Source organism: Osmerus mordax, chromosome 11 (assembly GCF_038355195.1).
Source record: "Osmerus mordax isolate fOsmMor3 chromosome 11, fOsmMor3.pri, whole genome shotgun sequence".
NCBI lineage: Eukaryota > Metazoa > Chordata > Actinopteri > Osmeriformes > Osmeridae > Osmerus > Osmerus mordax.
Window position 1 is genome coordinate 12,874,228 of NC_090060.1, and position 14,286 is coordinate 12,888,513.

The window sequence follows — 14,286 nt, forward strand, 5'->3', positions numbered from 1 at the left end:
ACTCCTCAGAACACTCCAACATTCTGACCAAAGTGTTCTCTTATGAACAGGGAAGTGTGAGGTGCAGAAAACAAAGCCAGATGCTGAATACTGTGAGGGAGAAGGCGGTGTTACAAAACGTCTTCTAGTACATCTTCAAGTAAAAAGCATATAAACCCCTAATTTGAACAAAAGCAAAGCTTACAGGAAAAAAATATAATAACCTACTATAGGAAAGTGCTAAAAAAGAGAGAAAAACATAATTTACATGTAAAATTGCTTGGTTGTTCACGAACAATCACATCAGTATAGCAAACGCAAAGACATGAGCAAATTCCTGTGAGAGGCAAGCCAAAAACAGCAATGCATATACGTGGTAGAGCATTCAGTAAATCTGGATTCAAGTTCTCCAGCAATACAACATGTATAATGCATCAATGCATACACCACAGAGCCAGTCCCTGACACTCTCTTCATCACGCCACTCTCCTTCCTTCAGGAAAGCTGGATTCTCCACACCAATTGTGTGCCGCTTCATGACAACCATAAAAAATGGCTGAGGGCCTCCTAGAAACTGGCAAAATGTATTAGCCCTCTCACCCATCAATCACCCAAATGGATTTCAAACTGCATTTTAAAAGCTTATTTTCCAGCGCTGATAACCAAAAGGAAAGATGGCCTCATTATTTACTGACACTTCCAGATTTTTTAAGTGCAGCAGGCTATGTGTAGAACAACTGTAGACTTTCCCATTTTAGAAATGTGTATTTAAATTGCATATCTCCTATGTTAGTGTGTGTGTCCTTTGATGGCTTGGGGCTGTGGCTATGTTAGATTTAACAACCCCAGTCCTCAGGGAATGTCCTGTGTTTGTAAAAGGTAGTAAAAATATGACAGCGGTGATTCTGAATAAAATGGTGAAAAGGGAAAATAAAAGGATTGACATACATGTTATGGCAAAAATACAGTTTCTATCAGAGAATGTGAAGCCTATAGGAATTGTGCAGTAAATAGGTACAGTGCAGAGTTACAAGGTGAAGGTAAAAAAAAACCCTGATCTAACCCATTGCCTTAGGCCTTCCTCACGGCCCTTGTTTCCATGGGTTACCAAGGACACTTCTATTTCACCAGAATTTCAGAGGTATAATATGAGAGGAAGGGAGGGGTGTGTGTGAGGGGGGATGACTTGGGGGGGATGACAGGACTGGCCTGTACTGCCGCTGTTGCTGCCGCTGGATCAGAGGTGCTTGTTTAAGAACCAAACTGTCTGTCAAACCTCCTGCAACAATAACTACCCAACACTCCCGACAGCTGCAAGGATGGAGGGCAAAAAAAGAACGGTACTCGATCCAGCTTGTCAGGTTATTGTCAAGTATTCCGTAGATCTGAAACCTGGCAGTTGTGTGCAATTTCCCTCAAAGGTCATGTACACAAAAGAAACAAACCAAACCATTAACAATGATCAAGTCATCAAAGGCCTGAGTTGAGCTCTCTGTACTCCCATGCTTCTTCAAGCACCATTGTAAACTGAAACATATTTTTGTGAGGTCATTGTAGAAGACAGTTCGACCAGCGCTATGTAGTACTGAAGGTAGCAGAATGGTTTGTGTTAGTTGACAAGCATTCAAGCTCTTGCACACTTGAATCTTAGAAAGCTGAAAAACTGCCCAACTAAGCACAGTGACTTGAGTCAGGCATATGAAGACTATTTTGAGTGGAAACATTAAATAGTTGCCACTTGATGCTCACTACTCACTGCGGGGCTGAGGGGCAGAAAAGGGTCATTTGTTCTCAGATTGAGTTCCGTTGAGGGGTCTGGTGTGTGTTCTTTGTCACAGTTAGACGGGCCACGAGCAGGGCACCCCTACATCACAGTGTGTGTGTGGCAGTGATGAAAACCAGTCCCTGGCCCTTTAAATAGACTAGTCACTGATTACCAGCATTCATTATAATTATCCACCATTTGTCTGGAATGGGAGCATTTAAAGGGAATATAATGGTCTGTGCTCTTTCCTTCCTCTTGATAATCCTCACAGCCGCCTTCTGAGTATAGATAGCATTTTGCAGAACAGTAAACGGAAATGCTTATAGATCACAAACTGTCAGAAGAAAATGTTAAGTGCCTTCATGTTTAAGACCTATAATGGTGTTTAGTTGGGGTGAAGTGGACTTAATCTTAGAATCTTATTTTGTTCCACATGGGTAGAGAGCCCTATTTGGCATCATGCCTGTACATGCTATGGTCGCATAAGGGAAGGCTTCCAGCTTACCAACAATGACTTACACACAGTCAGTTCAAATATGGACGTGTCTTTTAGTGTTTTGCACCTCCCTGCCACAGTAAATTCCGTGTTTGTAAAACATCCATGGCGAATAAACCAAATTCTGATTCTGATTCTGGGTCTGTAAATATTATACCACAAAATCTCCTCAGGAAGAGGACTATAGCTGGAGGATGATGAGAAAAGACCAGAGGCTACAACTACTCTGTAGATTGCTTGGGGTAATAACCAATAATGGGCTCTGATGAGGGATAGATGGTTGGGATACGGGTGAACTCTTCCTTGCTTGCCAGCTCTGCGGCCCTCCCATCTTTCATCAGAAATGGGACACAGTCTAGAGATACCTTCTTTCCCTAAAACTGAGGACTGTGCGTGAATGTGTGTGTCTTTCCAGAAAGAATGAGTCTGGGCTTCAAGACCAGGAGTCGCCCCAGGAAGCAGGCTGGAGCAGATTAAACACAAACAGGATGGGAAGTAAAAGACACAGGAATAAAATCACTTTTACACTTCAAACTAACATCTTTGTACATAACTACTGTTTCCCTTTCCAAGGCTACGATAAACACACCACAATGTAAAATGTAAGCTGGCAGAGAAGCTACCTCCAGGTGGAGAAGGCAAAGGCCGTCGAAAGACAATAGCAAAGAAACTTGGAGGTCGCGAGCACTATCTGCTGCATTTCTCCTCCTGATGCCCTCTGTCCAGTCTGATTATTCCTTAGATGCTCCTGTGTATGTGGGAACAGCACCCAGGGACCTTGATCCAGCTGTCTCTCTGTCTGAGGGACCATTAGATCAGGAGGATTTGAACTCCTCTCCTCTGGCCACCGTTCCTGGATCCTGGCTCTGAAGGGCAGCTCGTAGAATAGATAACCCCTACCCAGGTTGGAGCCTCCACCACTCGTGGACTCTGGATCGGGAGGGCAGCTCATAGAATAGATAACCCTTTCAGGCGAGACTAGAGACTGCTTAGTGAGCGATCCTGACTGAAGGGTTCATTCCATCACAAAGTTATTATCCACGGGCAAATTGTTACCATTCATCACACGTGAGAGATGAAGCTCACTGTTAGCCAAGGGAAACGCCTGTTCCACTGTCACACCTCAGATCAATATATCTCTCCTTCTCTCCCTCCGCAACGAAAAGTAATTATACAGGAGAAATGTTGACAATCGATGCTCAGTCAGGTTGGGTTAAAGTCTTCAGTGGTTGCCTGGAGATGCAGGTCCTCTGTCAGCTGTCAGTGATGCTGCTGATGTTAACACCGACATCTGGAGACCCAGGCGGAGAGGCCGGCCTCTGCCTGCTCTACATCTCTGTACGGCTGCACTGTTCGATCAATTAGCACCTGGCCTGGACTTGGGACAGGGGCTGGCTGAGGACGGCAGGGGTGATGGTAAAACCTGTGCTCTGCTCTGAAGCTGGCCAACACTGTCACTGCTTTGGGACACGCCATTGACTTTATTATAATGAGTGGGATTGCAGATATCGTCACATCAAGTTCTTTCATTCCACACATGATTTATAAGGAAATGACCTGGTATTGGTGCAATACACCTTGGAAAGACAGTGTGCATTATTCAAGGATGAATTCATCACTCTTTACTTGACGCCTCTTTTCACCGGACGAGGCTGAACTTTATAATCCACTGGCAAGGGTTGGAGGTCAACAGCAGAAGGGACCAGAGGGCATAGAAAATCACTTTCTCAGTGGGAAAAAAAACTGACATCCAATTTTCAACTTGATTTATCAGTGTTAAGCTAAAATTGATAGTGTGTCATTACCGAGCAGAGAGCTGTCTCAGAGAGCTGTATCAAAGCCTCTTCGTTTTGATTTAGTGCGGTGGATCAATACAACCCTATACTGTTTCAATTTGAACAATATTGATTTTCTGATGCTGACTCAATACAGGGGGACATTCATCTTCAGGGAAGCATAAAGTAGGACCGAACCACCCTCCCTCCACTGGGTCTGCCCACGCCTCATTCAGGTCACATGACACAGGACAGAGATTGCTTTCCAGCCGTGTGCAGAATGTGTGTCTAGTCTAATGTTGCTGAAACACAATCTCTCTTGCTGTTGGCAACAGAGAGCAGGACAGCACACTGTGGAAGGGTCAGTGGTACTAATAGCCTGCAGATGTGTTGGTCCTCTGTATCTAAAATACTTAAGAGTAAAACTAAAGGATGAATTTGGGTAGAACTGCAATCTGTACTGCATGTGAATGTCTGTTGATTGATAATCTATGATTTATCAGTTGCATGCATCATCGAGAAAGACATTGATATTGCACCATCCGTTTCCTCCTAGACTATATCATGGTACAGATTAATAAAACAAACTGAGTGATTGTGAGTTAACATAGACACAAAAGCCATGCTATTTAATTAGTAAAATATTAGAAGGTAAATTAGCTAGTGGCTGTGTCATTTAAGCTCCTTCTCTAAAATGTGACATGGACCCACTACATCTCAAGCCAAGCCTCTTGTCCATGCAAGAAGTCCTATAAACAATTACACACACACTCTCTCTCCCTCTTCCTTTCTCTCTTTACCCATTTCTCTGCCCCTCTCTCTCCTTCCCTGTCTCTCCACACAGTGACAAATAATAGACAGCCACTTCAAAATGCTTGAGGGCCTCATATTTACACGAGCAGCAGAAATGGGAAAGTTAATGTTGCATCGAATAAGACTAAGCTGCTCAGCTGCAACACTGCCTTGGGCTTTTGAGCATATTGCATCATTTCTCTTCTACAGCAGGTTACCATTAAATTTGAATTTGTTGGAATTTTGTGGTATCGTTTACAATGCACCCTCACTCAATAACCCTTTGTTGCCATGCAGAGGCTGTGCAACTAAGAGGCCTTCTATAAATATTTCAATAAGTAAATGTGATAACCCGGGAGTGGATTGCACATTTTGTCAAGAGTGCAGCATGGTTTGGTTATGCATTTCCTCACCTTAGCAGCATAACAAAATGGTGTCAAATACATGGCCAAACATATTTTATGCGTTTTATTACTTAAGTAATAGTATTCAGTGGCAATACTAGGCTCTTTTATAAATACTGTTATGGTTTAATACATGTTGAACTCTACAGTCTGGTGTGGTGGATGAATTATTGAAAGCTCTCACAGTCACCTTTATCAACATGGCATGTTATTAAATACTATTGAAATAATATAATATTGAATATATTGAATTATGCATGTCTAAATCACTAAACCTATCACAAAACATTTACATAGTTGTACAGTTGTCTTTAAAAAACGAGTTATCTTTTGAAAATGAAGCCTGGACCTTCTCAGTTTGGAGCAGACAGATCAGTAAGGATGGTATGATGGCAGTGCTGTCCACAAACACATTTCAAAACAATAACCTCTCTCTGCCTCAGCATTCTAAAAATCTGAATCCTCTGAATAAAGATTATTGTTTTCTTATATACAATGTGTGTATATACGTATATACTAGGTGTATGTTGTATGTATATTTTGCAGTAGCACTGACTTTTTCAGTCAAACCCTAAATCAATCCTAATTCCAGGGTGAGCCCCTATATTTTCAGAGGGCTAGTATGAGATCTATAATATGTGTAGGGCTGTTGTTTTAACAGAGCCAAGGGGTCCCCAACCAACAGCAGGTGTTCTGCTGTGTGACTGAAGGGGCCACTGAGTACCTGGACAACCAACCACAAACACCTTAACCCCCTCTCCGGCCCCCTCTACACCCCTGCCCCCTCTCCTCAGCCTCCCCCCAGCCTCCTCTCCTCGACACCCCTGCCCCCTCTCCTCAGCCTCCCCCAGCCTCCTCTCCTCGACACCCCTGCCCCTTCTCCTCAGCCTCCCCCCAGCCTCCTCACCTCTACACCCCTGCCCCCTCTCCTCAGCCTCCCCCCAGCCTCCTCACCTCTACACCCCTGCCCCCTCTCCTCAGTCTCCCCCCAGCCTCCTCACCTCTACACCCCTGCCCCCTCTCCTCAGCCTCCCCCAGCCTCCTCACCTCTACACCCCTGCCCCCTCTCCTCAGCCTCCCCCAGCTTCCTCTCCTCAGCCTCCCCCAAACCTCCACACCTCTACCACCCAGCCTCCACACCTCTCCACCCCAGCCTCACCACCTCTACACCCGAGTCTTCTCTCCCCAACCTCACTACCTCTAAACCCCAGCCTCCTCTGGCCAACCTCCTCACCTCTACACCCCTAGCCTGTCTGACCAGCCAATCAGTTGTCCCAGGGGATTTAGCCACTCTCCACTATAATTGAGTTTGCTGACCTGCTGCCTGACCCTATTGGATCCTGGGGAAATCACATTAAACGGTGGACCCATCTCTGACGTGTGGTGCACCGGTACTGTAGCCTCTCAGTTTGGCCAGTCAGTCTGGCCCTGGTGTGTTCCAAGCCTGCTTGTGATCTGGCCTTGCCCTGACTTCACCTTACCCCTGGTCCAGGGATTCTACAGCCCAGCACCAGACCTCACCTCTGGGCCAGGTCTACAGCCCAGCATCAGACCTCACCTCTGGGCCAGGGCTTCTATAGTCCTGTACCGGAACTCACCTTTGGGATAAGGTCCCCCAGGCTCCATGTCGGTTGGTCAAGATGTTGAGGATCTTCTGTTTCAGCTGGTTGGCGGTCACATGATCTCTGTGCTTGGCAGCACTGATGAGGTGATCACACAGCTTCTCCTCCTCCTTCCTGTCCGCAGCATACTGGTCACAGTTGGACTGGAGGAAGGAGAGAACATTGTTCACTTACATCAACAAATATTTTCCACAAAATAAAACTGGGATTGAGATTTTTAGACTTCACAAATTACAATAAAATATATAGCTAAATCATTGCATGAATAAAAACTTTAAATGGACAATGTTCTTTATCTGACATCAAATAAATCACTGAGAGACACATTATGGCTTTGTTCAACACGCTCAAGTGCATAAAGATATTAACAAAAAGCCATGGGACAGATTTCTGCTACCCTGGAGGGGAGCAGTAAATCATGGAGAACATATGACGGTAGTCTGCTGTCTGGCTGTGGAGAGACTGGGTTTCCTGCTAGGTAGCCCTGCTAAGGCTCCGTACTGGAGAATAATAAAAAAAACACTTGGATCCACTGAGAATGCGGTCTGGGTTGTCAAGGTTAATGGAGTCAATCTATCGCAGCTATTCTATCAAGGGACAGGCTATAGAAACAGGGAATCAGAACACAGACAACATCATCAATAGTCTTTAATTCTCCATTCAGAGAAGGGAAAGTTGCCTGCTATTGGCAATGAATGATTATGGAATTGTTCCAAATAGAAATGTGACAACAGAAACAGTGTGGAGAACCAAAAACTAGTGTACATATATTCAAATCACTTGCAATTTATTTTATTGTAAACATAACAATATTTTGTAATAAAAAGCTATGTTGAAATGTTACTATAGAGGAGACGGGAAGAGAGAGAGATGCTTGGAGAGCTGACTTAAGGTAATTTAGAGGAGCATCTGACTACTGTCTTCCCAGTGCACCATAGGGTTGTCTTACTGTGCTGTCCCGGGGGGATCTCTGGGTAATATTCAAAATCTAATTTGCTAACAGAAGCTGGAAGTAAATTGAATTTCCTGCCTTATATTTGAATTCTGTCAGATATTATACCTCAACATATTCTTCAAATGGCGGATAACTCAATCTCCGCTTGTCATCTTACGTTACCTTGTGATGCCTTGACAAATATCAAACGTTATTTATCACTTCAAAGGATATGAGGCTTCATCCTGACACCAACTTAATTGTAAAAATGTCTTATCTGCCTCCTGAATCTTCAATCACAGGGAGTGGGTAATAAAGCAGTGTTGGTGCGGGATGAGAAGTGTAGTCTGTCTGGAGCTGGCAGACAGAATGTATAGGGCCAGGTACACCTCCCCCTTCTCACAGTGACATTGCATATCTAGACGTCTCTTCCAGTTTATCTAGCAGGTCAAGGATCCTGAAGCGAGCATCAAGCTGCTGCTAGAGAATGGCTGCTCCTCCACGATAAGAACCTCATCACTTATCACACGTATAAGCTTCTAACAGAGGTGGTAGAAGAGCATGTGGGTGTCTGACTGTGTGTGTTAGTGTGCATGCCTACACCTGCCTTATGTTACATTGAGTCATTTTATGACTGATAAATAGTATTTGATGTAAATATCAATATGCCCTGCTTGTTAAGAAAGAGAAGAGAAAGTAGCTCAACCTACTGCCAGAAAGTGGCATAGGATTCTGCTTGAAACCCTAGTTAGAAATCAAAAGCTATACTTCTCCATTTTTGTTTTCACATTGGTTTATTTAAATGATTACAATAATGTCTGTTTATTTATACTTTTATGAAAGTGAGTGTTGATGTCTCTATGGTAAATAATATCTGATATGTGTATTTCTTGTTTAAATGGTGAATGATGCACATAATACTGTTAAGACTAATAATGGTGATAATAATGGCATCATTACATATTATATATATATACACATTATTTATATAAATATATTATTAGTAGTATATATAATAATAATATGAATATTGACTATCTGTTGGTGGAGGATTATTAAATCCCTAATAGTAGGCTAATGAAGCTCTAATCTCCATGTGGAGACACAAGGGCAGGATTATTGAGCAATATGCTGTATAACAGCTGTTCTTAATCCAAGAGGATTCCCTTAGAGAGTCTTTCCTAAATCCCATGACTCCAAATTCTATGTAATAAAGGTCTTAGTATTCAGGGACCTCTAGGTAATGTGTGTAGCTGGGGAAAGGGCAAGTCTCCATACCTCAAACTCTGCATGCTTGTGAACGTCTTCTGCCCTCTGTCTGTTTAGAATGAACTCTGCCTCGTTCGCAACACGCACAATGTGGTCCTTCATGGCATGGCACAGCAGCCTGGCGGAGAGACACACACAACACCTCAGCCGAATACTGTTAGAACACTCCATGCATGACAAGACTACATACATAGGATGTAGGATATCACTGCCCGAGGATGAGTCTAGCATGTCCAGCTCTGGCAGTGTTCCATGCGGTTAGGAGAACAGACGTGTAATCAGCATCATTTGTCTGTGTTATGCTGAGAGTGTGTGGGCTACTGACAGGTCCCTGTGCTGTATTAAAGAGGGAGTGGGGCATCATTAGAGCACTGAAGCCCGTCCGGCACATGGCGTGATGGGCTTCTCCCCCCTCCCCCTCCCCCTCCCCCCCCCCCCCCCCCCCCACACCAGCACCCCAGCCGTCAGCCCCCCCCCCCCCCCCACTGATGACTCCCACCCTGGACACCTCAGACTTCACAGGCTCCCAGGCCTCCACCCACACTGGAATTTCAATCTTTTTTTTTTCTAATTGAAAGCACCGTGGCTATGGTGTGGAGATGATGTGCCATTTTACACACCATTAGGCCTGCTTTGTTTTAATTAATGGCGGCTCTGTTCTACTCCGCTGCATGCTCCTCCAGTCCCAGGGACAGGCCCTGGTCCGGAGCTGCGTTCACCAGCTCCACAGCTGTCTGCAACCGTTGACTAGCACTCAATCTGAGACCTCTGGAGGACGGACAATACAGAAGTCTGCTCTGCTTGACCGTACATGCTCCTGTGGAAATGAGAGGATCTCTCAGTCCTCACACAGCTGCTGGGACATACTTGATGGTGCTTGTAAAGCCATAAACAATAAAGAGACTACACGAACAGCATTATACGTACTGCAGCAATGTGTATCGCTGGCTTTTTGACTCACCATATGGCTGAGAACACATGAGCGAAATGACTTTTTATGTCACCTAAAAGGAGCATCTTCACTCATTTGACTTGAGGCCAAGACCAGACCAGAGGATGCCTCTTTGCCACATTTACCTACACATCAATGTTACCAGGACATCTGACCTGCAGCCAAAGTAGGTAGGAGGTAGCAGATAGATTGACTGCTTAAGCAGGACAGGTGATCTAGAACTAAATCAGAACTAAACTGGAAGACATGACAAGTCTTCCAGCAGCACCTTGGACAGCGCTGTGCCGCCACTCTGACTAACACTCTTTGTCCTTCCCCAGCAGAGGCCAGGGGCGGAGCCTATGAGGGAGGATAGGGCTAAGGGCGGGGACACATTGGGGGAGGAGCCTGGACAGATGGGTCAGCAGATGGGCATGCTGGGTATGCAGGCTGATCCCCCCCCTGATCTACTCTACTGAACACAAGAGAGGGGGAGAGCGAGGAGTGGAGATAGTGACAGAGAGAGAAAGAGAGAGAAAGAGGGAGGGAAGAGAGGGGAAAGAGGGGTGGAGAGAGGAAGTCCTGAGAGAGCATGGAGATGCTCAAATTGATATTCTCTCTTTGTCCTGTCACATCAGACTTATTTACCTTTACCCCCTAAAGAGCAGTCAAGAAGCCCAAGAGGCTTACAGTTAATCTGGGCTTCTGCCACTGTTGCAAACACTCTGCTCTGAGAGATGGCACGCCAATAAGATAAGAGACCATGAGGGCCCCAAAGCTGGGACCTCTACTGTAAACTACTTTGTATGGCGGATACGTACCTTCCTTCATTGATTAGCTCAATGAACGCCAGCCCCGCATTCTTCTGTATGGAGTTCTGCCATTCCTGAAGTACAGGGGAGAGAATGTGTGTTGCGTGTGTGTGTGTTTGGGGGGTGCATATTTGTAAACAGCTGGAATACATCAAAGCCAGACCTCATTACATGTTAGCAATATTAGAACAAAGTTATAGAAGACATAATAGACATGCTAATCTTAAATTTAAAAAAAGCATAAGGAGGCAATAAAGTAAGATTAACATACTAATACAAAACTAATAGGGAATAATATCTCTGAAAGCTTTGCCAGTCGGCGCAATATTTTAAATAAAACATACAAACAGTAAAAAACAGTATGAGAGAGAGAATGAGATCCAAAAAGCTACCTTTTAATCCAATAAAGTGCCAGGCCTAACCGTAAACCAAGCATGCATTCAGTCCAAAACATAACAGTGAACTGTAGTTCAAATGGCCTTTGCACATTTGATAGCTGCAAATTCAAGTAAGGAAATAAAGCATTAAGTTCATATGTGGTTTCAAGAGAAAAGCCATGTCTATAAAAAGCTGAAATTCTGCCCCGCATGTGCAACCATCCTTTCTTCTTCTGTGAACAGATCTGTAAACACTAGGGAGATGTAATTGCTGGATGAAACTGTATCCTCAGTCTAAAATACAACCATTTCCTCTGTCCTTTACAGTGACAGATGACTGAAAAGGCTCAATGAGGGCTGCAGAGCTGGTGGGGGCTGAGACACAGCTCCCCCTCCCCTCCAACAACACGATCTGGAAATGATTAAAAAGCAGTTTGGGAGCCTGCCTTTCACTGTGGGAACTCCAGCTCTCCTGTTCCTTCACTGAGGTGCCAATGGAAGGGAAAACAGAGGAGGCCATAGTTCAAAAGAGGAGGGAAAGAAAAGAATTGAAAAGGTTTTGCAGTTTGCCAAGAGAGTGTCAGGCATGAAGCTACGGGTCTCTGAGGACATTCCACAATTGAAATCATAATCAGTGTTTTACTTTATACATAACTTTTTTTTCTACTATACGATCAAATTCCAAGATATTATGTGTAGTGTTTTCACACAGGCGTTGTGTAGGATACACATCGGGCCACACCAGACAGGCCAAACTCCAGATAATTTAAGCGAGAGATATGGTGCTGACATACTGCCGAGCATATGGTGGCCAAATGTTCCCTGTGACCTCCTCTCCTCTCCTGCTACAGTATCCACTCCACACAAGCCGTTCTTCATTTGAAAAGGGATCATGCACAGTCCACTCATACTGCACTCACGTGACAAAAATAAATACGGAAATCAAAGCAGATGTGAGGATCATGAGATGCCAGGAAAATGACACCAGGTTGGGGAGGGGGGTAAACGTATCTTGTCTGGGAGACCTGGATGATGCTTTCGAGATAGAGCACCGTCCTAGCCACAAGGCCTAAGAAGTTTTCTTTTCTCTGTGTTTTCTGGAAAGCTGATCTCCCAAAGGGCTTGTCTGTGATTGGAGGGATTTGCAGAAAGCTCATTGATGCTCATTTGAAGGGTATTAGTCCTGACATGCACCTCCAGAAGGAGGTAATAGGAGCCCTGATGTAAATACAGAACATACCCACCACCTCTGGCCAAGGGAAAACTCAGGAGCATATATAGGACAACCTGAAACCTACAGAACCATAATTTGAGGAGTTAACATGAGATTTCCAACACCATGGGGGAAAAATGGATGATACTCAAGTAAAAAGAACAATTTCAATGACCTTTGAAAGAAATATGTCTTCTGCTTTACTCTCGCCAAATATTAGAGTGGCACAGAACTCCCACAGCATGAAATAACATCTTGCATTCCAGTGTTCCTGAGACACACACAGACACAGATTGTTTCTTCTTTCTCTCGTCTTTAATCCCCCCAAACATCAGGGGGCTGATGTGGTGTCTCAATCCAACCTGTCAGTGTGCTGGAGCTTTGCTTTTATCTGGCTGTGCCTCTGTTTCTGCCTGTACTCTGCCTCCATATCTGCCTCTGTCTCTGCCCAAACTCTGGCTTCACATCTGGAGGCCTTCCATCACTAAATCTCCACGGCTCCACTCTAGATCCTGCTGTATGTTCAAGCTGTTACAAGAAACAGAGACGTTTGACCTTTTCCTTCAGTGGGCCAGTACGTGGAGAGACACCCAGAGTCTGCCATCTCGGCCTGGCTCATGCTAATGGCTGGGATTAGGAGGCATAAATGAGGAAGAGCAATCTTCCCCCCAAAAATATTCATTAAGCTGACAGTTAACCAAGCTCAAAGGGACTGAGAGGGTCCCAAGTGTATTCAAATATTAATTTGGAGATGTGTTATTTAAGTCCAAGCAGTTCATAACATTAAGTCTTGTATTTCTGCTTGAGGCATACATTGGTATTCTTATTGGTATTAAGCCCATTACTGCACAGCAAGTGAACGTGGCAGTTTATCAACCTGACTACATTATCCAGCACTCTGAATGTCTTGGTTAGCCTATGATGTTGCATCCATCTATCCTCATGGTCTAGAAGCCCACTAGGCAGAAGCTCAAGTTTCACTCCCTTTCTGACAGATCAATATCTCAGCCTGGGTTTCATCCCCTGAGCTCCTAATGGCAGGAACCTCTACAGCCACGGTAATGCTATCTGTGACAGGGCGGACGGAGCAGTAGCCAGTCTGCTGATGCTCTTAGTCGCAATAAATCCTGGAGCTGGGAAAGTCCAGTTCCCCGAGACGCACGGTTACTTTTCAGACAGAAGAGAGGGAAAATCAGCCCTCAAGACACTTCAAAAGACAGAGCCATCACAGCACGACTCGGTCCTCCAGACCCTGGTTCTGGAGAGGAATGCTCCTTAATATGGGTCTTCTAATAACAAATTCATGATGATGCGAGCTGCCTGGCTCCCCGCTGATGAGGGCTCTGGACCTTGGACACTGTGGAGTTGAGAGAGTGGCATTCTAACCTCCTAAAGCTCTCTGGCCCTGCAGTCTGAGGAGAGGCACCAGCTAATGGCTTCCTTATGGACCTGTGAAGCAAGACTGATGGGCTGACAGAAGGTATGTTAAATATCTCCTGTTCTAACTGCTACATTGGGACTCTGACCCTCTTTGAGACAGAGGCTTAACAAGAGCTTCAGCGGGTCAGAGACACGGTGATCTGTCACTGGAAGCTTTGCATGAGGTGGGACATGATTCACCAGAGAACGGCTGTGAGAAAAGCCCAGGGGTATGCTGAGAAAGTCCCGGATATCTTGTGTTTCGTTGTTGGGAGTGGATGGCGGACGTCATCGTTTGAGATGATTCACTGCTGTGCGAACTTGCTTGTGTGTACACTGTAGAACCAACGGGCTTGGATCTTACGAAATGACACAATAGAGAGGCGAGATGAATGTGAAACGAAAAAGATAGGCTTCGTTGTATGTGAGACACAAATGGTCCTTCAATGGATTTAAATATGAGTGACACAGACCACTGGAGAGCCCTTGTCCAATTTG

General features: G+C 44.8%; 1 protein-coding gene across 2 annotated transcripts in view; it reads right to left on the reverse strand.

The window, feature by feature from the left end:
- Positions 1–14,286, reverse strand: part of nbeab (neurobeachin b) — a 137,282-nt gene that overhangs the window by 58,995 nt on the left and 64,001 nt on the right. For both annotated transcript variants that reach the window (XM_067245669.1, XM_067245670.1), the window contains 3 exons: positions 10,789–10,853; positions 9,046–9,154; positions 6,810–6,976 (listed from right to left, as the gene is read on the reverse strand). In XM_067245669.1, the coding sequence (XP_067101770.1) occupies positions 6,810–6,976; positions 9,046–9,154; positions 10,789–10,853 (341 nt within the window). The remainder of the gene's footprint in view (positions 1–6,809; positions 6,977–9,045; positions 9,155–10,788; positions 10,854–14,286) is intronic.